This window comes from Rhinopithecus roxellana, chromosome 15 (assembly GCF_007565055.1).
Source record: "Rhinopithecus roxellana isolate Shanxi Qingling chromosome 15, ASM756505v1, whole genome shotgun sequence".
NCBI classification, from domain to species: Eukaryota; Metazoa; Chordata; class Mammalia; order Primates; family Cercopithecidae; genus Rhinopithecus; species Rhinopithecus roxellana.
Window position 1 is genome coordinate 82,362,040 of NC_044563.1, and position 27,482 is coordinate 82,389,521.

The following is a 27,482-nucleotide window of genomic DNA, read 5'->3' on the forward strand; positions in this document are numbered from 1 at the left end:
TTCCTTCCTTCCTTTCTTTCTTTCATCTTTTCTTTCTTTCTTCCTTTTCTTTAAGGAGGGTACAGAATCCATATGACTTCCTACATGAAGCTTTAGATGTAATTTTAACATTGGTTTACTCAAATGAAGTTTTAAGGGAACAATAGTAGCATCAGAAGTAAAGCTAATATGTATGTACACCAAATTCAAGCAGTAATGGCTCTTAAATAATCCATAATTGGCTGGGCGCTGTGGCTTTCGACTGTAATCCCAGCACTTTGGGAGGCTGAGACGGGCAGATCATGAGGTCAGGGGTTCAAGACCAGCCTAGGTAACATGGTTAAACCCCATCTCTACTAAAGATACAAAAAATTAGCTGGTCATGGTGGCAGATCCCTGTAATCACAGCTGCTCAGGAGGCTGAGGCAGGAGAATCGCTTGAACCCGGGAGGCAGAGGTTGCATTGAGCCAAGATTGCGCCATTGCACTCCAGCCTGGGCGACAGGACGAGACTCCATCTCAATTAAAAATAAAAATAAAAAATAAAAAATCATAAAAAAGAACCATGACTTTTCAGAAAATTAGTGAAAAAAGAAAGATGAAATACCAATAAGAGAAGGAAAGATAGAGAAAAAGGAAAGAAGGAAGGGCAAAATCAAATGGAATACAGAGAATTGCCAACTCTCAGCACAGGAGTGAGGGCAGGAATGAAAAGGGTGCTTTCAATGACCCAATACACATCACCATGCAACAGCATAGTACATTGGAGCCTTGCTAAGAATTCTGTCTTCTGGAGCCAGATTGTGAAACTGCTTTTTCATGAATTTCAATTCATTTTAAGATTTCTAATGGAGTCGAAATTCCTTGCTATTAATTTCTTTAGGCACTTTGGTAGATAAGCCCCTTGAATAGGTGCCAGATCATACTCACCTTATATAGAGGATTGTTACTACAGTGAGAAGCCAAAAACATGTATTTTTGAATCACATTTATTTGTACTTTATTTTGTGGGGTAGGTAAGTTTTAAGGATATGTAGACATGTTAATATCCATAAATAGTACAGACAAAAGATTTCCTACTCTACTTACCCTAAATCTCCTCTTTCAAGTAAGGATAATTATCAACCCAATAAGACAGCAAGAAAGAAAAAATCCAGTTATTTAAAACATCAATGTATGCACTATAGTAATCTCAATTATTCACATACAGAATGTTGCCTTTTTTGATTACCTGAAGCAAAATGTTGATCCCAGATCAACTTTCTCTGGTTATGCATCATTTATCTAGATAGCTGCTTCCTAGCATCAGTAGTTAAGACAAAACAAAACAAAACATGTAAATATGAGGCCAATGAAAACAAACAAACAAAACTAACCATTCTAGACTAACTTTACTTCTTTCTTTTATAGTTATTAGACTAATAGTTTTGGGGAATGACATTTGGAATCCTAACTTCAGTATGTGATTTGACTAAGCTTCTTATGATCTCTTTTTGGTAAGTTTGAGTCAAACATTTGAATAAGATGACTCTGAGAAAAACATCTAATTTAGCAGATATCTTAGGATAAAAAAATATTCAGAGATGGAATGATGAGCTGAATTTTAGGATGAGGGAAATAGAGTTTGACAGCAGCATGTATAGAAAAGACTTAAGTGCTTTAATAGATAGTAAGATAAGTTGAATCAATACTGATAGATGGTTGCTAAAAAGATTAATAGGAGTTTTATTCCCGGAAATCCAGTACTTAAGGAAAAAATTTTTAAAGGTGATCATCACTCATTTCTTCCCATTTGTCACTCCACATCTAGAAAAAAGCATTCAATTCAGAGTAGCACATTTAACAAGGCAACCAAACCAACTGAGTGTGGAGACACACAAGAATGACAAAGGTATGTGAAATAATGCCATGGGAGGAATGACTGAAAGTGCTAAGGGTGTGCAGCCCAGAGAAAAATGACTCTGGACCGAACATGATTTCTTCTTTTACATATCTGTAGGACTGACAAATAGAAGAGAAATTAGACTTAACAGACTTACACTATATCTCCTAAGGGTAAAATAAGAAACAATGAAAGACAATGCCTTTGTGATTCAATATAAAGAAAAAGTATTCGGCAGGCTCAGTGGCTTACGTCTGTAATCCCAGCACACTGGGAGGCCAAGGCAGGTGGATTATCTGAGGTCAGGAGTTTGAGACCAGCCTGGCCGACATGGTGAAACCCTGTCTCTACTCAAAAAAAAAAAAAAAAAAGAAAATTAGCTGGGCATGGTGGCATGTGGCTGTAATCCCAGCTACTCAGGAGGCTGAAGCAAAAGAATCGCTTGAACCAGAGAGTCAGAGGTTGCAGTGAGCCAAGATCATGCCACTCTACTCCAGCCTGGTGACAAAACGAGACTCTCAAAAAAAAAAAAAAAAAAAGAAAGGAAAGGAAAGGAAGGAAGGAAGGAAGGAAGGAAGGAAGGAAGGAAGGAAGGAAGGAAGGAAGGAAGGAAGGAAGAATTCAAATGATCTGGGTTGTCCAAAGAAGGAAATGCTGATCAGGAATGTGGTCCATTATAAGCTAACAGAAAATTCAAGCAAAAGATAAGAATTGGACTAGATGGCCTTTGTGGCTTCTTCATCAGTGAAAGTCTGTGAACCTAGAATCAAAAAGGGAATTTGACTGAAGTGAGCATCTAAGGCACATTCTGAAGACCATATTCATTTTTTACAACATCTGCACCCTGCTCCTCTCTGTTAACCTGGGTATTTAAAATCCAGTTGTGTGTAATCTAAAGACCTTCTCAAAACACTCTACCATATTTACATTCAAAATCTTTGTAAAGTAAGAACAAGTCAACTACCTTGTTTCTCTTCCTACTGAAGAGCTGACTCTACTACAGAACTTGTAAAGGAAATAATTATCAATAGAGTTAGATCTAGAACATAGCACCTTTGATTCATAAAAATGAAACTGTGAACATGTGTCTCTTGACCTTCACTGTCTAACATTCCTCCCCAAATTCTCCCTAATGCTGATGGCTTAGTTTATTAATTCAAGTCCGTTGAATAAGCCAGAGTCTGCAATCATGACAGTAGTTGATGAGAGCAAGTGTTGATGTTACTCTAAGTGCATGGGGAAGTTGCAGAGGTCCTTTTCTAGAGGCCTTCAAGATAAGTTGCAGAGGTCCTTTTCTAGAGGCCTTCAAGATAAGTTGCAGAGGTCCTTTTCTAGATATTGTGATTATTCTACTATTGGCTCATTCCTACTTTTCCACTAAATCTGCCAGTTATCACACTATAAGCAGAGTAAGAAAAAACTCTGGGAATCAAGAAATTCTGCCAATGTCACTTGTGTATTACAATGCTACTGCACTTTTGATTTTCTCCCTCCCACTATTAGTAAGTTATGATACAGCCTCCTCAACACAATACCTAATGCTGAGTACTGTAATAATCATGGTGCACTGCTCACAATCCCTGTGGCAAGCATTTAAACTGCTCTAAGCACCAGCAAAAAAAGAAACAAAAAATTTTTTGGTGGTTCCTTTTAGTCCTTGAATATATCACAATTTAACCCTAATCAGATTTACCTGATGTCAGGAAATAACCTGGGACTTTCGGCAGTCATTATCCTAAAGGGTAATAATCAGAAGGTTGAGAAGAAAAACTTAAAATGGGACTTATCTAATGGGCTAACTTAGGTGACTTAGATAATTAATTACAAAGGGTATAACCAGAGCCAAGTGTAATGTCCCATGTGATTTTTACTAGGAGAGACAAGTCTTAATAATTTCATCTTTGGACAACCCTCCTTTCTAAGCATGTACCTGCCACTTAGGGATCCCCAACCCAACATGCTGAAGCTCATTTCATCATCATTACAGCTCTAACCCCATTGTAAAAATTCACTAGGCTCTTTTAAGCCAGGATAACAAACTTCTCAAAGTGTTGAAAAAACTTGGTGGCTGATATATGCATAGACTAAGTTATGTATATAGGTTAATAAACACACACACACACACACACACACACACACACACATACATCTTTTAGGACTGGTTTGCCTGAAGTCTTGACATCATGGAATGTCAAATGTCAAATGTCTTTAAAATATGATTATCGGCCGGGCACGGTGGCTCATGCCTGTAATCCTGGCACTTTGGAAGGCTGAGGTGGGTGGATCATGAGGTCAGGAGTTTGAGACCAGCCTCGTCAATATGGTGAAAACCCGTCTCTATTAAAAACACAAAAATTGAGGCCGGGTGCAGTGGCTCACACCTGTAGTCCCAGCTACTTGGGAGACTGAGGCAGAAGAATCGCTTGAACCTAGGAGGTGGGGGTTGCAGTCAGCTGAGATCATGCCACTGCACTCCAGCCTGGGTGACAGAGTGAGACTCTGTCTGAAAAAAAAACAAACAAACATATATATGTATATGTTTTATATATATGTCATGTATATGATATATATGTGTGTATATGTATGTGTGTGTGTATATATATATATTTTGTCTGATTCTCCTAAACGAAGAGAGAGTAAACTGGCAGAGAAATAGGCATAAGATAATAATTTGACATTTCACATTGTTGTTATCTATATATAGTGTTGTCCTTGAGGTTAGCAGATGCCAGAATTCCTAGATCAATTAAATACAGCACCCTTTGCCCACAGCTTCCTTTGTAAAAGCTGAATATACTAACGGATTTTTCAAAATATCTATTTTTCATTTTTAAAAGTATCCCTATTTAAAATGTAGGAGTCTAAAAATATACACAAACCAAATGTTGATTCATTGTAGGAGTTGCATGTTATGATTCCCTCATTGCATCTGGTAACTGCATGTGGTTAGCTACACTTGGTACGACTGGATACAGCTTGACATATTCTGGGATTTATTAAAATGTAAATGACAAAGCAGAAAAGAATGTTCAGACAATTGGATTACTCCATTGACTGAATGTTCCAATACTGTATCTATTTTTGTCAAAGAAATGGTGGTTCCTGCTGTGGAATGCTGAATGGAATATTCCATTGCAGGGCATGGGGAGAACTTGAATAAAGGAAATTGAAACCTAACCATTTAATTTTTAATTCACCTCTCTAAAAGCAACACATTGCCAATACTTGTAAAAGAAATTATGATAATTTTGGCACACAATTATTGGAAGATCATCACTTTCAACTATTTATTCAGTTTGTCTATTACTGGTTCTGTAACTTCATTCATGAAAACAATGATACATTTGCTTGTTTTTGCTCTTGGCCTTGGCTTGTTTTCGTTATGAGCATTATGTGATGAGCATGAATATCTGTGATATGGCAGTGAATATGCACAATCCAAGAGAGACATTTTCCTGATGAGAACTGTTCTTATTTGTTCCAGAGAAGAGAAGGCTGGTAGGTAGTTGTCTTTAAGGACATGAAGGGATTGAGTTTAAAAGAATGGAGGCCGGCTGTTCTTTCTCTCCACAGGGAACAAGAGAAAATGGGATTAAACTACAGCGTGAGGGATTTGGAATAGAAATAAGAATTTCCCAACTGTGTAGAATCTCAAACACTGAAATGCATTTTGATGGAAGTATGTGGACGTTAGTTTTATTTCGATGCCTTTAAAATATGGAACGGCATATTTTCACTATGTGGTTTTATACGGAGGAAGAAGAGCAGATTTGATGACAGAGTTCCGGGATTCTCTTGATGTATGAGTAGAATCTAAAAGTGGTGCACAGTGGTAACTATGAGAAGTAACTATTTTTTATAGTGGTTATTTTTTAATGTCAACTTTTCTCATGAGGACAGACTGTCAATTTTACCTGTACTGCGAGACATGAAATGGAATGGAAGGTAATATAATAAGTTGGGTGGGGACAGATAATACGAGAGCACAATGCAATTTTTAATTTTGTCTTCCCACTACCATTTCTGCTATTGAGTAATTTAAGTTTAAAGGCAAAATATCCTTCTAATGGAGTTTAATATATGTATATTGATTTTTGAATTTGTAAAAATGTGCTCAGGATTCCTGGGGAAATGAGCATCTCCTGTACCCTCTTTATGGACATATATATATATATGTATATTTTTAAGGAGTTGCATTTTCACATTTGATTAGCAAATTAGCAGAATTATTTGAGTATATGGGATTCAAATTGGTCCAAATTCAATTTTGCTGTTAAAAATTATCACCACAGTGCATATTGGTCTTGACTTGAAGATAATTATATTTTCCACTTCCCTGAGATAGTTTAGTGTAGCAGGAAGAGTGTTGCGTTAAAATCAGAAACTTGGGGGTCAGGTCTTACCTCAATCATGACCTGGCTGTTTGACCTGGACAACTCAGTAACTGTTAAGTATCAGTTTATATTCTGAGGAATAAACAAAAATGTGTTAAACAAATGGTTTTTGTTCTAATATGCTATCAACTATTAATACCAAAAACTCTCAATTTTCTGAGCTGAGTCTAAGATTATGTTCCCATAAGTCAATAGTTCTCAACTTTGGCTGCACATTCCGATCTCCAGGGGAGCTTCAGAAAATTCCAATTCCCAGGCCACATTCACACCAATTAAATCAGAATCTGACCTAGGTATCAGTATTTTCAAAACTCCCCAGGTGGTTACAATGTACAGCCAAGGTTTAAAACTCATGCTTTGGATACAGTGCAGTAAGGAACTGAAATAATCATATTAGTGTTATCTACTATGAGTGTGAGAATTGTGTCCATCTTGTTCATTCCTGTATCCTCAAAACTGAACAAAGTGCCCAGCACATACTTGGTGCTCAGTAAATACTTAATATTTTTAGTAAACTTTGGCCAATTCCTAAAAGATATAGGATGTATCAAATCAGCTACCTCCTTTAATCATTTTTATGTTCATCTCATTCACTTAATAAGAGCTCAATTCTCTTCTCTTTTTTTGGTCTGTGGAAACATCAGACGAAAGTGAAATAATAGGTAATCTTTTGCTGCAATACAATTCACCTATCCTTAGGACGAAATTGAAAAAAAAATTATCTATCACATTCTCTAGAGAAGGGGCCCTTTGGAATCTAAAGACATGTCTCCTACATGACTCTACACATCTAGGTGAAAATTAATAAAACTAACTGTCTCTATGTGTCCAGATGTGATATTCATTCAGCAGACATTTATGAAGTACTTTTGATGCCAAGCATTGTGGTAGGCTATTGTAGACTTTCCTGAGCAGGGTTTTATACTAGAATTGAACCCTAATGCTCTGAGCATCTTTACACATAATGAATTATTTGAATTATTTTCCTTCCTTTGCATATAAAATTTTTTTTTAATATATCATTCTTGGGAGAATTGAGAAAATATCATTCAAATCATATCTTTGTTCTCTGTGGTTCACATAGCAAACCCCAGTTAAGAAAGGGCTGCAAGTCTAGAGGATAAAATAACAAGCAAAACGTAGCATTTATCTTCTAGAGTGGCACTGTCCAATAGAACTTTCTCAGTGATAGACATGTTCTATATCTGTGCTGTTCAACAGAGTGGCCACCAGTTGCATGTGGCTGTTGAGAACTTGAGATGTGAACAATGCAACTGAGGAACTAAATTTTTAATTTTACTTAATATTAATTAATTTAAATTGAAATAGCCACATATGGTGAGTGGCTACCTTGTTGAATGGTGCAGTTCTAGAATCTCATGTTCAAATATGAGCACGACACTGGATGATAAGTGCTAATAAGAGGTAAGCTCAGAATGACATGAAAGCACCTAGGTGGGGAAGCTAGTCTTAGCGGTGGTAGAGGTTGGGGTGAAAACTTTCCAGAGAAAATGACTTCTAGGATGGGATGTAAAGGACGAGCGATGGAGTTTGGAAGGTGTAGTGGAGAAAGTACTAGGTAGAAGCTGAAGTATGTGAGAAAGCGCAGAAGATAGAGGGAACATTAAGAAAAGGCAGGTGGATGGCACGAGCCTAGAATCACAGAGGGGCTGAAGAGCTGATGAGTCCAGAGAGGACTATTGGAGCCAGGATCTGGGCATGAAGGGTTTTAGGTATCACGATATCTCAAGGGCAATGGGAAGCCAGTGAAGCATTTGAAGCCATGGAATAATACCATCATATTTGTGGTTTAGAGCGATTTCCCTGGCTGCCCCTTGGCAGTGTGAAGAGGAAAACTGGAGGCATGGTACATAGTCCAGCTGAGAAATGAGAGTTGTACTTTAATGCAGTAGCACAGATGGAGAGAAGTAGACATATCTGAATAACAGAAAGAGAAAAAAATCAAAAGATTACCTGAGTGATTGACCATGGCTGGTGGAAATGGGAGACACAAAGGACCAGACCTTGATTTTTGACTTGGTAGATGACAGTACCTTTTATTTAAAGGTAACATGGGATCCTTTAGAAGTTGTCTCTACATTTAAATTTTCCTATCACATTAGCTGACTTGTTCCTTGTGGATCCTGAAACTACCTTTGATATATACTAGTGAAAACAAATAAATTATAAGAGCATACTTTTTCAAGAAATCAACACAAATTCACAGTTGATGCAACATTGCTTTTATTGGGGGTTAGGAACATATGACAAAGTCACGTAAAATGTCAACAAAGTCACACTTTATGCTTGGCTGCTCTTTACAAAAAATCCCTGTTTATTTATGAACTCATTTAATAAGAACTGTAAGAGATGTCGCCAGCAATTATCATGTTGAAAACAGGACGGCCAGAGCCATGAGAAGATCTATGTCTGACAATGCTAGCAAGCTAAGTGGAAATTTACCATAGTCAAATATCAGATACTTTCACACATTTAGATGTTTGTCCATAAGTAGACCCAGCTTAGCTGACTCCTTTGGGACAGAATTGTGTCTTGAACCTCTGTTATTCAGCTGACCACATTATTAATCATTACTAAATGCCAGTCACATGCAAAGGGGATGGATAAGAAGAATGAGATTTGCTCAATTTTAGCTTTTTATGGCTGAAGTATTTTTGAGTCAGTTACATGGATACGTGAGGATTATAATAGGAAATGACTGAATATTTTTAAAAACATAAGTACTATGGAAACAGTCATGTATAAACATTTGTGCAGAAGCACGTACAAACATATACTGTGCATAAAGTTGGTTAAGAAGATGCTCATTAGATATGATTTATGAAGGTGAACTAAGAATTTGAAATAACTTAAAAACACCATTGAAGACATTATACACATAAAACTTTGGACATTATGCATTCTTTTGGGGATGAACTACTGACAACTTCTGGACTTCACTGCTAGCTATTTTTTACATTGAGATGGGAAACCAAAGCAGTGCAGAACAGAAGCAATCCACTAGGAACAAAACTCCCTGGTCACTACCTATAGACAGACTGTTTCCACTCATCAAATTGAAGTGCATACTTAATTTAGGAAGGGCAGACTAGTGCAAGAGCTACTGATAGTGAACCGGAGGGCCTGGTTTCCATCCCTTACTCTGTCACACCCCAAAGTTCGATCTTCTGTAAGTCACTCTAAATTTATGGCCTTTAGATTTATTGCCTCTATTAAAAAGGGCATTGCAACAAGTGACTTAAACCTCCCCCTTTTTTATTCTCAAGGATTTGGGATTTTATGGAGACAAAAGTGAACAATCTCATCAAAGTCTTGCAAAAAAAAAAAAAAAAGTCTGAAATGCCGATAAACTTCATTCCCCATTTTTTTTCAAATTTCTATCATGAAAATACATTCTATCAACCTCGTGTAATTTTAACCAGAAGATTGAAAAGTTTTAGGTGATTATTAAATGGAATAGCTATTTGTTTGCCATGGAAAAATATCAAGGAATATAAAATGGGGTAATAATTGTGACATTGATTACAATATTGCAACTTAGCACTTTAGATCATGAGCTTTGCGACTGCAATCCTGAATGTGAGCCCTGTATATGGCACTTTGGCAAGTTTTCTTGCCTATAAAATGGGAATAGTAATACCTATTTTGCTAGGCTGCTGTAAGGCTTAAGTGAGTTAATATGTAAAATGCTTAACAGAATTCAATAAATACCAATTATCATTAGGTTAATGGAAAAAATCATGGTTCTCCATATTGACACCAATCTCCCTTACTTACTTTAATGGAAGGGAAATATGATAATAATTCTAAGGAATACCTGGGGTGAGAGACAGGAGGTGACAGTGCAAAGTCTTTTCCAGATATGTATAGAGAGCTGCTGAATGTCTGGGTTTAAGTCAACAAGATGTATATATTCATTTCCTCCTCCAATGACATCCACCTAAAGAACTCCATTTCCTCCTTCCTTTCCATTTATCTAAATCTTTGACACCACTCAAGGTTCATCTCATATTTTCCTCTTTTAGAACTTTCTTCCCTATATAATCCAGTTTTGCCAACTTGATGGCAAACTCCCCTGCACTCATCTTTTGCTTGGTTTTGTTTTTGATCTTACCCTCTACTGACCCTATCTGTTACTTATCTTTGCAAATGTTTCTATAACTTTTCTAACTAGATTTAAACTCTTTAGAAGCAGTGTTTTTTATCTGACAGAATCTAGCTTTCTCAATTAAAAAAAATAATGATCGATTGGTTAGTGTCAAGTGGACCAATGTGGTACTATGATTATTTTATCTTTTGAATAGCCTCACTACTTCATTTTAAAAGTACTTTTTATTCTGTAGGTCACTCTTTTTTTTTTTTTTTTGAGACGGAGTCTCGCTCTGTCGCCCGGCTGGACTGTAGTGGCCGGATCTCAGCTCACTGCAAGCTCCACCTCCCGGGTTTACGCCATTCTCCTGCCTCAGCCTCCCCAGTAGCTGGGACTACAGGCGCCAGCCACCTCGCCCGGCTAGCTTTCTGTATTTTTTAGTAGAGACGGGGTTTCACAGTGTTAGCCAGGATAGTCTCGAACTCCTGACCTCGTGATCCGCCCGTCTCGGCCTCCCAAAGTGCTGGGATTACAGGCTTGAGCCACCGCCCCCGGCCTCTGTAGGTCACTCTTAAGATCCAACCCAGTGTGTGGCTAAAAATCATTCTCCTTGTAGGATTAATTTTGTTTCTTAAAATATCAACACATTTGTGCAATTCGGGATTTTGGAGCAAGTGCAATAATAAGCATATTCATACTAGGAAAAAATGAATGTCACACGAATTTAAGTACAAACAGAGGAATACACACGAGGAAGGGAAAGTTCTTGTCTCATGAAAATCTAGATGTCATTATTGAGTTTTCCTGTTTCTTGAAAAGATTGTCTCTTGTTCTGAGAGTTCTAGTGGCTGAAGCTGCACAATTTGGGGGTGTTGCTTAGCAGAGGAGGTGTCTTCAGGTGATCACTTTCTTTGTTTCAACTTCATAGTTGGTTTGAGAGTCCATCAATATAGCAGTCTCTTCAGTCTTTGTCCTTGCACTGGGGAGACATTCCTGAGGAGGGGGACTATAGGACCAGCTGAAAGGAACATCAACACAACTAAAAAAATAACAGAACATGTCACAGAAAGTTATCACATTGACTCTTTAATAATAATAAATAAATGTAAGGATACTTTGGGGACCATTTTCACTAGAAAAATGCCATTGTTTTACATTGTTCCCCTTGCTAAAGAATCAGTCAGCAATGGCATTGCCTGAGTGTGTGTGATACACCACTCTAATGGCTCTGGGAGAAAATGCTGTGTAAGAAAAGCTTCAGGTTTATCCAACAGGGAACTTGCTGAAATAGGACACATAGGGAAAGAACAAAAGAACACAAGACATTGAGGACACATTCAAATAAATCCAAGGAGTGAAAACAAAGTAAGATAGCTGTGAGTACATAACTGCTTAGGAATGCAGGGCTGAATGAAGTCACTAGAATTGTTAGATGTTGTCAATTCCTTGTATTTGTCTTTGTATTCCCAGTGCCTGGCACAGAACATGGTATGGAAAGAAACAAAATAAAAAAAAAAAAAAAGAAAGAAAGAGGGAAGGAAGGAAGGGAGGGAGGGAGGGAGGGAGGGAAGGAAGGGAGGGAGGGAGGGAGGGAGGGAGGGAAGGAGGGAAGGAGGGAGGGAGGGAGGGAAGAATGAAAAACAAGAACGAAAGAAAGAAAGAAAAAAGAGAAAGAAAGAAGAAAGAAAGAAAGAGGAAGGGGGAAAGGAGAACAAAAAAAGAGAAGGGTGGAGGGAAGGAGGGAAATAAGAAGAAGGTTTTCAAAGTGTGGAAGAGGTTGGGGGACAGATTATGCAGAAAGGAAAAGCATATCCTGGAGCATATTCAATGACTTGGAAGCCAGAGAAAGCAGGCTCACTTAATTCAAGAAGAGATTACACATTCTAAGTGGTTTTAGAAAATAGGGTAGGGCAATTTCCAGGTGGCTTTGAACATGTTAAGATTTAATTTGGGAAGTATGATGTGTTAATGTAACTATTGTAGGCTTCCGAGAGGAATATTAAGATGATTCAAATGAATCAAGTGGAAGGAAAAATGTGAAACTCAAAGGAGTTAATCCAATGGAAAAAAACAAACCATACTGCAAGAAATTAAATGAAGGCAGCCCTAAAGAATATAGTCTTAAAATAGAAAGGCAGGTGCTTGTCGGGGTTTCTTCTATGTTAATGTTAATTGAGAGAAATGGGCTTAGAACTCAGATCAAGAATTTGCTTCTCCCACTGTGTAGCTTTTTTCATTCTTCAGCTGTTCTTTTCTGTTACTGCCCCTTCCTGAAAATGAACTCCAGTCCCTACTGTTTTAGCATCAATGCAAAATATGTTAGTAAATACAGAACGTGGAGGTGGAATCAAATATAACTTTGAAGGACAACTGTTGGAACAAATAAGCTCTGGATTCACTGGTCCTGGAGTTGTTCCTATGCCTCCATACTTTAGAATGACTTCAAAAATTCTTAAAGCTGTAAAAGAATTTACAGCCCAACTAATCCAACCCATGCATTTTAAATATAAGGGTATTTGAGAAGAGCTGTTATTAATGTTTCTCTTTTTTATTTTATAAAAGTTGATATGAATAAAATATACTTTTCAGGTAGACGTTAATTTAACTGAAGACCTTCTCATCAGCCTCTTCATCATGCTTACTCAGCGAAGACGTCTATTAAGTCAGGCACACCAAAAGGGGTACACTATGACACATGACTGCTTTTTGCCCTAACCCCTAACCACTGTGGATATACTGAGGATGTTGGCTCTCTAGATGGCAGGTATAATATGTTTTTCAATCTGCAAAATAACTAAGTGTTAAATGTTAATAGGTATTTTTCTAATTAAGCATGCAATAACTGATCTTGGATGAGTAATTAAATATACATCTTAAGATTTTAGAATGTATTATTTTGTGAACATTGACAGGGATGATGAAGTGCTAAGCTTTTGATACACATTTGTAAAACTCATTTTTTAATAAATTAAAATGTTATATATTAAGGAATAACATTTCACACAATTTTTTGTGGCTCATTTGGATATCTAATAATGGCAAATCCTTGAATACATGAGCAAGTGAAAACTAAACCTTGTATTTCTTTGGTATTAGGAGCTACACATCATGCAAAATGTCTCTTTTCTAATAGGGACTCCATTATTAAAACAAATTTTGAGAAATGGATAGTATAAATATGTGAATGACCATATTCTAGGTGTCTACTATGAGTCAACTGTTCTACAAATCAGCTTTCTTTGGGCTCTATGCCTACTCAATTGCAATGAGTCATATCTCGTATCATCTCGATATAAGCCTCTCTTAGAATCCTTTTTGTCTCCCAAACTTGTAAGCATAAATCAAGACCCTTGTATTGCCTTGCTCAGTCAGGGTCCTTCTGTGACCTGATGGTAATGATTCTCCAAATTTGCAACAAGAGCCTCTTCACCTACTGAGTCAACTACCAGGCTGACCAGCCAACTCGCTGTTGCTCTGCCTGGGCTACTCCTTAATAGGTAGCTCTTCAGGGCTCAGTTCCCTGGAAGGAGGCTCTCCAGTGGGGCTGTCAGTAGACCTTGGACATCATGTCAAGGCGTCAAAAGGGAAGTTGATGTTAGTGCATAAATAACCTAAGGCAGAGTTTCAGTATTCAACATGTGCCATGCAAAACAGTGAAAAACAATAAAAACAATTGCTGATTATTGTTACTGTTTTGATTACTTTGGTTAAATTAAAATTATTATCTCTGCCTAAGGTCATTTCCCTGGCATTCTATTTTGTTATTTCAACAAAGGAAATGAATTTCTTCTTAAAACAAATGAATAACATTATTATCCTAATATTCTCAATTACTTCAAGTTATCTAAAGTCAGGAAAAAGACTAAATCAATCAAGAGTAGCAAATATTTTACAAATTAAGCAAGTGTCCACAATCATAACCCTTTTAGAGATAATTAATTTCCAACCTCTAGGTCACACATATTTATTCTTGCATAAGAACACAGATTATAGAGTCCTCATATTCCTATATTAACTAAAGAATTTTTTTAAAATAAGCTTATTTTAAAAAGATTCTACTAAGGAACCATTTCAATGATGAGAAATGCACAAGAAAAGAAAAGAAAAAAACTCAAGTAGTCAACATGTAAACCAACAGACAACTATATGCACATTAGTATAATTACACATTGCAAATTATATCGGATGTATCTAATATCTAATTTTTTGAAAGCTGATTCCACTTGAGACTTCAATAACAGCATCAACATTTTGCAGGTGGCTCCTTCTGTAGAGTATCCAAAGGGAATTATTCCTCTAATGTGCTTACAACCCTCAAGTAAAAGCTAAAGCTCTCTCTTTAGCTTTTGAACACTAGGAATATTACCTTGATAAAGGAAGGGGGAAAGGTTTCACCATATATAATATTCAGCACGGTTATTTATTCTGTTCCTTCTGTGCCCATGATATTTATTTGCTTCAAGCAATAAGAAACAAACTTCAACAGGAGACTCATTAGAAAATGTGAACGAGGCTACATCTATATTCTGAGGCAGCGATATAAGAAGCTAAGGGTTGATAATTTCTTAGATCAATTGATAATAGAGAAATGTTCAACAGAATGGCAGATTATATATTTGACTGAAGACAGAAAGCCCTACATTAAATTCAGCACTTCTAAAACATATGATTAATTTGTCCTAAAGAGGACACCAGATCAAAGCTCTGCTTTGAGAAATAGGCTTTTGTCCTCATCTTTCTATATGAGTTAATCAATCATCAAATAACCAAAATAAATTTGTGATCTTGGAGAACGAAGCATATTATTCAAGGTGATTGGCTCCATTTTCTTGATTCCTCCTTCAAGATCTTTCTGCTAATTAGTCAGGGTTACTATTGAATTATTTAATTATCTGCACTTTTGTGCAATAAAATATGTTGTCATATCACATACTTTATCATGCTGTTGCAGTTCACACTTAATGATGCCTCTATAGTTAGCAATTTCCTTTGTTCTGCTCAGTAAGTGGTTTTAGAAAGAGGGTGGGCCGGGAAGGTGGAGCCCTGGGGTTTGTAAAATAAAATCATATATTCCTGGTCCACACGCCAAACTTTATGCATTTACATGAATTTCTTCTTAGAAACTCAGTGGCAATTCCATTTGTAATAAGCTAAGAGGCACAGGTCGGTGACTTGGAATGCAACCGCCACCGTGTTACTATACCTTGAACATCTCTCTAGTGCATTTCCACTGCAGTGCAATGGTAAAATGACGATTTAATTTTTTTTTTTTTTCTAATCAGCAAGGAATGCCTTTAACAAGGAAGAAGTAAATTATGATAATTACTCTGAATGGTCGGATCCTTGAGCATTACTAATTAGCATTTATTGCCTGGATTATAGAACAATGCATGTGAAACCGAACTGCGATTGCTCTTTTACGTTGAAGACTTGAAAAGGCAATGGAGCAAAAAGCCAGCATCATCAGTAGTGTAGTCAGTAGTTTACATCTCCTTGATAGGACGCAGAACCCCTCACTTTGGAAACACATAAATATGGTCCTCAGTATTTATGGCCCATTCATTTTTTTTTTTTTTTGTTAGTCACATATTTACATAAGATATCACAGTCATGGTAGACTAATGAGAGAAGCATTTTGGTTATGATGTCATTTTGGGATGATTTTATCAGTTGTGAGAGTTTAACAATAAGGAACATAAAACTTGCTGTTTCATAAAAATGTGAAATTTTCCTGGAGAAATTTTGACTTAAAAATGGAACAAAGAACGCAGTTGGTCGTGAATAAAATTTTACATTCGCTTCCCCACTTTCTCTTAGAAGATCTACAGTTGGGAATAACCGATAAAAGGCAATTGGTTTCTGGCTTAAGAGCCTTTTTCATTAGGAATTTTCAGTCAATTAAAGGCTGAAATTAGAAAAACATTAGACATTAATCAACAGACCAACACCAGTCACATAAATAAATGGCATTCGTATAATTTGGCAGTTGAAATTCTTAAATAATCTGGCAGGTAGAAGGAGAGAAAGAGGAAAAACGAGCCGTTCATCATTCTCACTGCGGTCTCACCGTTTCCCTCCACACCCCATTACAGCGAATGAAGAGAAAGAACATCGTAAAATATAAAGCCAGTACTAAATACAGTCACTAGTCTTCCGATACCGTCCGTGGATTCCCCACCCTGATCCTTTCTAGTTTGAAAGAATAAGTTTGACTAAATCTGTGAGGCGATTAAACAGGCTGGTGATAAAAATTAATTCTGCTGAATGAGCAAATGCATTTGGATTGCAGAGATGCAAATAAGATAATACTTTTCTTTTCCTTTGACATACCAAGAGGATTCGTTTAGAATGTTAAATTTGATTTTATTAGAATATATTAGCAGTGTTTTAATTAATACCAATCAAAAATGTTCTTTCCCTGAGGCTTGATGTGTTCCTCGCTTTCTAAATCATCTGTCTTTTTTTCACCAAAAAGCCCCTCTACCAAATTACCAAAGCCTTTGTTACATTCTTTATAATTTTACTGTATTCAATGGAAAATTATGAGCTGTTTACCTAAAGGTGTCTTGCCTATAATATTAGTTCCCAGGTGCTAGATTTAAACTGAATACTGTTCATTAGTACACATTTTTTTTTTTAAGGTAGACTTGAAAAGAAATATCTTCTGTACTTTTCTTTTGGGGAAAAATGTTGCAAAAAGAGTTTTGGCTGGTTCATATTATTTGGCTTTATTCTCACTAGAGCTTTCTAGAGCTGTTAAATTTCCAACTGCCTTGGTTTTGAGCTGGCATTTCTTTGGAAACAGAGGCAAAAAAGGAATTTTTAAAAAGGAGGTGGGGAGAGAATCTAGTTAAAAATACGGTGAGCCAGTGTGCCCTGTGAACTGAATTGTAACTGTGTGTTCCAAGGAGGTGCTGCATTGCATTTCACTCATTATCCTCTCCTTTTCTCTCAAGCTTCCTGTCCTCTGTGTCCGAAATCTCCAGTTCACTTCTTTCTCTTTTCTTCCCGCAACGCACCCCCACCCCAGTTCCCCGCCTTATTTTTTTTTTTTTTTTTTTTTTATCTGCCAAGCTGGATTTGCACTTTTAAAGATCAGTATCAATAATGCCCTGCTTGTTTCGGTTGCACTCTCCCTTTAAAAGACAGCCCCCTCTAATTGATGCGTCTGGGCTAGTCTAGACTGGTAGTGATTGAACCAACCACCAATTATGTTATTCATTTCACTGAACTTCACTGATGGGCTCGGTGAGGAAGAAGGGGTGTTGAGAAACCTGCCCTTGCACTGAAGCAGTTGCCTGCTGAAATAGAAAATCGGGTGTCGTTATGCACTCTTAAATGCCTGGGTGATCAATTGTATGATAGCAACCTCGGAACATGAGCAATCCACTTGAAAACATGTAAAAACCTGAGAGTGCCTTGAAATACAAACTAAAACACTTGCATTAAATTACTACCCTGTTATCAGTGAAAATCACAGAAGAATTTTATCTGACATGTTTTTATTGATCCATGTATACCTTTTCATAGAGTAAACTGCAGATATATTTTAACTTCAAAAAGCACCAACTGTTTTACAAATGTTTGATATGAATAATGTGGTAATATAGATCCCTAAGTTAAATAGATGCCTCGCTGTAATTTCCAAATACCTATGCATACACATCAGCTAAGATAGGGGAAGTCATTAAACCATCGAATATAAACTAACGATGACTCAACAATCAAATAACTATTTTTTTTGAGGCACATTCAGACTATCAAAGACTGGAAAGTAATATTCAAATATTACTACACAAGATGTTTCAACAAAAGACATGGTGCAATTGCTGCATAGTTCATATTCTCAATTCAATTTTCTCATACAAAATGGTTTCTTGATTGCAATGTGGCATTAATGACTAAAATTGCAATAAACACTTAAAAAAAAAAACCGGCAAAGAACAGTTCCTTAACCTTCAACTGCACATATAAAACAAGGCTACAACCTATATAAAATCTTAAGAAGAAGAAAGCATTTGGATTGGACTGATTTAGGTATTTTTCAAACATAGAAGAGAAATGTTGGCCCAATAATACGAAAATTGTTTAAATGAAATTTTATACCAGAATTTTTCACAACAAAGGAAAGGTAAGTTACTGTTTCTCTTCCCCAACTACAAGACAGACCTAAATCACTGAAATTATTCGGTTATAAAAAGTTACAGCTCAAGAAAACTACAAACTAGGTAATGCTAGCCATTACCTTAAGAAAGGATAATTTTAAATGTACTGTTTGGATGTTATAAAACATTTTTGGACTGAATTTAAGTACTGATAAAATTTTTCTTAGTTTTAAAATGAAAAACAGTATTTGTTACTCCGAAAGAATATGATAATTCTGTTTGCTGTTGTTGTTGCTTTCATTTTACATATTTAGAAGATTTATTTCCAATCTTTATCACCTTTATATCCATAAAGTATAACATTTTGTAAAAGATACCCAGCAAGGAGGTGGTATCCCTTCTTTTATTGTTAAAAAATCTTGCAAATTCATACAAACTTAATTTTTATTAATACTATACATTCTATCCTTTGTGTGGAATTGGAAGAATAGAATTTTAACCTACTAATATTTTAGTCCAAACTATTAGTTTGCCTTTATCTGCGTCTGTATGTTCACTGTCTAGCCATCCATGATACACATGTGTGGGCACTGAATATATAATATATTTACATGCCCATTTTAATTGGACACAATTTTAAGATTAACTGTGGAGTTTGAAAGTTGGAGGCATGGGGCATGCTGGGACTTCAGCTGAGATGTTCTGAGGTCAAGCACCAGGTACTGAGCTGTTCTTGTTACGCTCGTATACTACTGCGTGTTGCTCTCAAGGAACAGACCAGGCAGATGAGTTCCACAAGCCTCAGGCATCAATAACATACATACATGTACATAGCAGCCAACACGCTATTAAAGCAGAATATATACCTACTTTAACAGAAATTCAGGAGCTGCCACTCTCTGGTCACCTGATCCCATCTAACAATGAAAACCTCAGAGGTATACTCAATCACTTCAGACAAACTTTCTTTTCTTTTGTTTTTGCTTTAAAGAATAAAGTTCCACCAAATTTCCAGGATGCAAAAGCACGACTCGCAGCTCCCAAGAGCCTAACCCGTGGATTTAAACGGTAAACATCACAAGTTAGGGTCTCAGGGACTGAGAGGAGCGCAACAATGTTTTCTTTCTTGAGACAAAACAAAGCAAAACAAGAATGACAGGCAATTTCTGTTCGAGGTTCGTAACTAAAATGCAACAAACAGGTGGTATGGTATTTCTTCTCTAAGCTCCTTTCCTTCACAAAATTGAGATTCCATTTAAGCCTAATACATACATACACACATACGCAGTATCTGGGGGCGCATATACAGTTACGCACATACACATACAATCACGAGTATATCAGAGAAAACTCTTTCAAGATTTGGGCAAAATAGTTGACTAAAATGGAAAATAATATGAATAGACTCAGAAATGCCCACGTTTTTAAAACCATAGTCTACAATAAGGATTTCGTGTCTCTTCAAAGCTTTAATTTACGACTAGCACAGATGACTGAAGAGAAAATAGGAGGCATCTCTTTCCCCCAGGGCAAGCATGCCGCATGCAAAAATCATAGAAATTGGGTTTTCAAAGGAGAAGACCAAGAAGTAGGATTCAGAGGCTATAGAAGTGTAAATGTGAAGAGCATTCTGAACTCACCCATTCGAAGCGGAGCGGGCCCGCACAGCCTCCTGTGGCACCATCCCGAGCAAGGGGGGGAAATGAGAGCTCTCAGTGCGCTAGGCTGGGCGAGGTGTTTCAATAGAGGACGGAGAACGGGGGCGGGGAGGGGAGGCGGGGGCAGGAAGCGATACACCAAATCTCGAGACTGTAACTCTGTAGCTTATGCTTTGACGAGAGAAAAAAGGGCAGTTGGGTGGGAGTGGAGGGAGGGGCTGGAACTGATCAAATTTGGAAAATATTCACTTAAAAATTAAAAAAAAAAAAAAAAAAGAGAGAGTATGAAACCTCCCCAGAGCTGCTTTCTGAAAAATTTCTTCCTTCTTTCTTTAGCGTGCACTTTGCCAGTCCTGCAAACGGAGCCTTCGTCTGCATCAGCTGCTTGGCTGAAGTCAAGGCCAAATCACCAAGAGCGAGCACCAGGCTGTCATTTGGTAGACGCGAAGTGGGAAGGGCTGGGTGCGGGCTGGGGAGAGACATTCCCCCCGCACCTCCCGCTGCGGATTCTTTGAAGCCTTTGGCCAATATTTCAGAGGAATCCGAAGCATAATTCCCCTCCATCTTCGCAGACAGCCCCTGGTTCTGTACCTGATAGATTGTCGCTTTCCTCATCAGACTGGAAGTGTGGCTTTCCTGTGCCGCCTCCAAAAATGAAAGGAAAAGGAGAGGAGGCGGATGGGAAGACGACCCTTTTTCAAATATTTCTTCTCCTTTTTCTTTCTGTTTTTCATTTCATTTCTTTCTTCTTCTTGTTCTTCTTTTATTCCAGGCCTGAGCAAGGTAGATGGCTGGCTAGTCAAAGAGAATGACAAAGCAGCCACAGCCAGGAAGACACTGGAGAGGCCTCAACGCACTTAGTAAAAATGCTAAATATTTTTTAGATATTTCCATATGCAACTAAAAACAGTTAGAGCTCCAGACTCTCCCCCTCCCCTCCTTTAAAAATAGAATCATGCTAGCAAGACAGCTAAATTATGTCTCTTTTCCCTCTGTACAGTGTCTGTTTAGCACCCCCCACCCCCCCCCCGCCCCCCCCACCTTCAAGACAACTTTTTTCTCACCTCTGTAGGTTCTTCTCAGGCACAATCCTCCGTTGAGCTCAGGGGCTCTCCTTTTCTTTTCCCTTCCCTTTTCCTTTTCCTCTCAGAAGAGCTAGTCTGTCATCATCACACCTAGCTTCTCTCTCGCTCGCTCAACCTCTCTCCCTTTCTCTTTTACTATTAAAATATAATAATAATAATGGCCCTTTCGACATAGCAGCATGAAGTGGCTGCCTTTGAGAAGCACATTTAATCTTTACTGGCTCCCCTAGGCTTCAGTGAAGAAGGAGAAGGCAAGGGAAAAAAAAGGGAGAGAGAGAAAAAAAGATTGTAAGGGAGGCTGCTGACGGACAGCAGGCATCAGGCACAAATCAGCGACAAGTTGAATTTTCCTAGACCACACTGCCCCCTTTCTTCTCGGCTTGCTCCCTGGGCTCCTGGAAAGCCCGAGTGTCTGGTTACAGGAGGCAACGGGTCTCCTTTTGCCAACCATGGTGCAGATTCCTCGCATGCCTGCTTAAATCTCTGGCAGAATAAGAAATCAATATCCCCCTCTAATCACCTTTAGCTCTTCGATGGCTTCCCCCCTTTTCTGAGAATCCACTTGGCTCTCCTCGCCGCTCCCCCGCCCTGCCGGTCTCCTACATACAAAGCTTGCAGCCCTGTCATTTCTCACTTCCTTCCATATCTTGGAGACAAGCCTCTCTTCTAATATCCTCTCGCGCTTGCTCCCTCTCTCTGTTGTAGTGTGTTTCATCCCTGACTTGCAGTGCTGGATGCACTAAGGCATCTCCCTGACTACTAATGAGGCCAAAAATACATCAGCAGGTCAGGGGGAAGGCCAGACACTGTATTATACAAATACAAAAAATTTCTCAGCCTGCTAGACCTAGAGATCAGGTATCACATTTTCGGAAAGGCAAAACAGGGAGGGAAAGAAGTGAGGAAGGGAGACCACGGTGCAGTTTCTCTGCCTAATTGTTTCACATCCTAGGGGAATTTAAAGCACACATGCATGTATGAGTGCAGGTGATGGATTCTGTGAATCTTCGTGACTTTTCTTTATGGACAGAATGTCAACAATGCCCAAACATTTCTCTGCAATCAGCATTTAGCGGGATAAAAGAGCAATGATTCAGATCTACATTTAAGATACATAGACACTCTGTTCAGGCATGTGATGACTACGGTGCTAAAATTCCCTTTCCTTCCAGTGGCTGGGGTTTGCTCGTTGACTGTATTTGCAATATGTACTAATTTACCATCTATGTGCCCTTGGATTTTGAAATGAACTCGTCAGTCACTGAAGCTCATCCTAACCCTTTGCTTTCACTGCAGACATTTTCCTTATTCCTGAAGCATGTTTTTCCTCTTCACATGTCCGACAGACACATATACACTTCATCGATCAGCCTCAAGTCCCCCAAAAATGACAAGTAATATTTCAGATGACAAAAAAAAGAGGCACAAGAAAAAAGGAAGACATCCTAAGTTGATTGGGGGAGCATCTCCTATCATTTCTGTTGGCACTCATTTTTAAAGCTCTGCTATGCATTGATCCTTTAAAGCATGGATCTGCCGAAAATTAGGGTCTCTACCTATCTGTATACACAGTGGGTATGTTGCCATTCTAACCCAATTTTTCTGGCTAGAATCATGCAGACAACAGGTAGTGTGGTGTTAAATATAATGTCAGATTCTGTAAATAGCAAGGAAAGGGAGAAAGGTATCTGAGGATGCAGGTTTCCTCTAAGTCAATGTTTTTAAAAGATAGTTTCTTTGTGCTCAACTCAGACATAATTGTGCTTTGTCTCTGACTGTGAGACCTGCAGAAGCATATCTAGATGCCAAGGAAAAGGAGAAGAAAATGCACAAATAAGAAGATACAGAGAGAGGAAGAAGGGAGAGGAGAGAAGTAGAGAGGAAAGGCGAGGAGCGCGTAACAGTTAAAGGCAAAAAGAAAGTGTTGGATTTTTTTAATACTTTTTTTTCTTTTTGTCATTATTGGGAAGGAGAAAGAGGTGGTTGCCAGGAGTTGGTGACTAGGTTAGAATCTTTTTCAGATTTGGCTAACAGGGTGTTTTCACTAGACTGATGGAGAAAAAAGAAACACGCTAGAATAATCATGAAGGGTGGAGCTGTTAAAAAAAAAAAAATCTTTGACTCACTGGGTGCCTCCCTGTACACCAAAATGAATCATTCCTAACCAGAATCATCAATTGTCTTAGAGTACTTCTATATGAAGACCAGATTATGGGAATCATGTCATTGAACCCATTTTCAAAGGGAAAGGTAAATAGAGGACGCGATTCCCCGAGACTCTTTTAAACCTCTCTATATTTGCAACAATAGTTCAGCATGATTTTCACATAATAAGCTAATTTGCCCTTGCCTGTATTCACTCTGCTTACAAAGATATACAAATATATAGCTTATGAAAGTTTTGCTATGAACACATCATTTTCTCTATACAACTCAGCGATGTCTTTGGAGGATACTTATTTCAAGCAGTTAACACCTGACCCCAATTTCTGTGGGTAATTAGTGAGCTAGATAACCACACAAAGTGGGTAATTATTTAGTACCCAAGGGTACGCTAGAAGTGGGTAGTGGCTTTGTTAACAAAAGCACATCTCTAATTATTGTATCTATGATGGGTGTTTTAAAAATACCAGTTACTATATCAAGTGAACCATGATAAATAAGTGAACTAGTTTGCTGTCCTTAGCATATACATACGTATCTTCTATCATGGTTAATAATATTTACCTCTCTTGTATGGAGTGTTGTGAAGATTAATTAGTTAACATCTGTAAGACTCTCAGAAGATGAAATATTGCTAGAGGCCTTTTAAATACAGTATTATTATTGTTATTATTACCTTGGCTAAAATTCCCAGGAAGGGAGAAATGGAGAGGGTAAATGTTATTGTCTGGTCTACGTCTAAGTTTGCAAATACGCTGAGATCACAAACATAATGAGTTTGATTATGGGGAGTAGTTTCCTACCTGACAGAGTCTAACCCACGCTGTAATAGAAAAGGCAGAAGATATTTCATGGACAGCTGGCTCTGGTTGGATCTGAGGAACTGGGATAGAAGTGGAGGGGAAAGGGAGGAGCAGGAAGAAGGAGTCACTGATGGACTGGGAGGAAGCCGAATCTGCTGGACCACACCCTCCTTCCAAAGTCTTTCTATCCTTCTCTTTCACGAGCAGCAAATAAGCACAAAAACCCCCAAAGAAGATATCTATGCAAGTCCTGGGACAAATTCAGCGTAATGACAATCTATCTGCCAGTTACATAGCATTTCTTCTGGAGGAGAACCATCAGCACAAATTATTATAACAAATGCACATACATTTTAAAATATTACAGTGTTGAGAATAGGCACACACAGATCAACCTCAGATAACTTTAACCCAGGTTATGAGCAGCAATGAAGAAGCAACTTTTAAATTGCTTTTATGAATCACTCTCAGGGGGAGAAGAGGGTATTATTAATTTTTGCTAAGAAAGAAAGAAAATAAAAAAGAAAGGAAAGAAAAAAAAAAAAAAAGGAAAAGAAAACCCCATGCTTTCAGGGACCTAATTCTGGAGAACAACCAAGCCTTGAAAACAAACAACAACAAAAACTTACTGCTGCTTTCCCTGTAAATGCCCATCTCCTTGAGCTGGCTGTGTGGCTCTGGCTGAGGCAGGACAGACAGAGGCCTCTTGGAATCCAAATCTTCAAGTAGGCTCACCACATTTTTTCTTTCAAAGCAAGGTTGTCCTGGGGATTAACCCTAGGAGTCTGGGAGATGCAAGCATGTGGGGAGGGTGAAGAAAAAGATGCAAAGATGTTGTATTCAGTCCAGTTGACGGCTTCCAGGGAATAGAAAAAGGAAAGGACCCCATGAGCCAGCCAACAGGTACCACTGCCGAAATCTCTGCTGGAGGACGGCCTTTGGAACACGTGCTTGTGCTGTGATTGGAGGTCAGTGGTGTGATGAGCACCTTTTAAGAGTTTGGGAGCAGAGGGAAAATTTCTCCAAAAGCCACCCAAGCCAGGCTTCTGACCTGGAGCCCAGTACGTGTCACCCCCTCTCTGAGCTCAGAACTACAAAGGCTGACTGGCATTCTCCAACCCGCCCAGCTCCTTTCAAACCCACAGACTGTGCCAGACTGGCCCCACCTCCCACTGCAGCAAATTCTGTAGCCCTGCTCCATGCTGTGTTGTAAGGAGCCAGATTTCCGTTTTAATTGTCCTACCTGGCCGTCCCCTCTGCCACTACCCCTGGCTCTTGGTTCCTGGCATGGTTTCAAAGGCCCAATCAATGGCTTTCCCTCCCCCATTGGAATCTTAAACACTGCTAGTTCTCCCTTCTCCAAATTTTATCTCTTTCAAACTTAAATGTTTTTATGTCTTGTACTTTCTTTCATATCTGGCCACCACCACCTCGTTTCTTTGGACCCTCTCATTCTCTTGTTTGACACTTTTTTTGCCATGTCCTGTCTCATATTAGGACTGAAAACCCAAACCAAAAGTCAGCTGCTAGCATCTTTCCCTTCTCCTCCCCCACGCTATGTTTAATGTATCTGACAATCCAATGCATCTCAAGGCATGTCCTAAACTCTCGCCTAAAAAGAGTTGAAGCCAGCAGACAGCAGGTGTGTATGTGTGTGTTAGATAACCTAACTATGTGAATGTAGCAGGAAAGAGCCTGATGCACATGGGTGGAAGGAAGAACAGAAGAAAGGAATCTGGTATACTTGAAAATATTTAGGGTAAAACCAATGAAAGCTAATTGTGGCAAGAACTTACAGAGAAAATACCACACACAAACACACAGGCACACACACACACACACACACACACATATAGCTTATATCAAGCATCCATGCTGAGCAGTTAAATCATGATACCCTAAGATTATCTGATTATCTGAAAAAGTATTTACCATACTGTGAATGGGACAGGCAGGGCCACATGGTTCTGCAGCTGAAAGCTAAATACAAAAGCCTTCTAGAATGGATTGGAAGAGGATGGCAAACTCCTATGAATCATCTGCCTCCCTCCACCCTTGTCTGGGCTTAGGGCTTAAGAACTGTTATGGCACCTCTCTTTTATTCCCATCATGATTTTAAGCTTATTATTGCTATTCATTCTTTAAAATATTTGTGCCCTTAACCTTACTCCTTAGATATTCATGGCTTTCATGTTGCAAGTCCGTTCTCTGTGATACCCCTAACACCTATCATTGAAGGTCTTCTCTGTGTCAGACACAGGTAACTAATATCTCATTTAGTCCCCAAAACAGCCTTTAAAAGGTATCATCAGTGTTTTACAGATGCAGAAAATAAGGTTTGAAATAGTTCGAATTGCCCAGCTCATGGGTAGCACTGCTAGGATTTGAACCCAGGGCTAATTCATGGTCTTTCCTTTGCATCAATATACTCTTTGACTCCTGTCCTAGCATAAATGACACTTTCTGCAGTTAGTCCCCTCAAACTAGTTTAGTTTCTTCTCCTATGCATTTTCCATAGCACCCTATACTTACACTATCTTAGCATTCATTCATTCTTTTTATTTTGCTGATTTTTATCTAGTTCATAATTACTGACTACTTAACTCTATGTCGGGCACTGTGCTGGACAGCAAAATTTCCTTAGCCAGAGGCCAGGAAGTGATGCTGCAGTGCTGGCATCATCTGTGTACTATGCTACTCCATCTCCCAACCCTAAGATCACAAAGACAGAGGCTGTGACAGGGTCTCCCTGTAACCCCAGTACACGGCACAGCACCTGTTACACAGCAGGAGCTCAGCAAATCATTTCAGAATAAATTTTTATGCTAAGATGGCTTTGATTGTAACATTTTGAGAGAGCAATATTCACGCCTAAATAGCCCTTAAAATGCTTAATAAAATGCCACATAAACATGGCATTTAATAAATGGTAGATTGAAACCTTATTTTCTAAGACTGTACTCTGGCTGAGGTCCCACTTATAGTCACATTTGTGTTTCTGAAAACTAGAAAATTGCTCTGTTTAATTCATCCTATACGTTCTGAAGTCAGGCTGTTTCTGTTTGAAGCCAGTCAAGCTCTGTCTGAAATCTCTCCAATCAGTAGAGTAGGAGGTCACGTCAAGTGATAAACTGTCCAGGGTGATGTGGCTGTGAAGAACTATTTTGGGCTACATGTGAGGAGGGAGAGCTCTTACACTTTAGAGTGTGTGGCTAAATCCAGATCTGAGATAAGCAACACAGCTCAGGGTGCCCTCATTTCAGAAAAAGAAGTTGAGAAGATAGAAATGGTTCATGACCATA

General features: G+C 38.4%; 1 protein-coding gene across 5 annotated transcripts in view; it reads right to left on the bottom strand.

Moving 5' to 3' along the window:
- Positions 1-21,546, bottom strand: part of LOC115893617 — a 72,532-nt gene extending 50,986 nt beyond the window's left edge. For 2 of the 5 annotated variants that reach the window (XR_004053694.1, XM_030918499.1), the window contains exon 1: positions 20,112-20,301. Coding sequence is in view for 1 of the 5 variants with exons in the window: in XM_030918499.1 (XP_030774359.1) it covers positions 20,112-20,115 (4 nt within the window). In the remaining 4 variants the exon portion in view is untranslated. Of the gene's footprint in view, positions 1-10,847; positions 11,406-20,111; positions 20,302-21,193 lie in introns of those variants that run through there. The other 3 variants (XR_004053693.1, XR_004053695.1, XR_004053692.1) reach the window with 3 other exon arrangements.
- Positions 21,547-27,482: the final 5,936 nt, after the last annotated feature.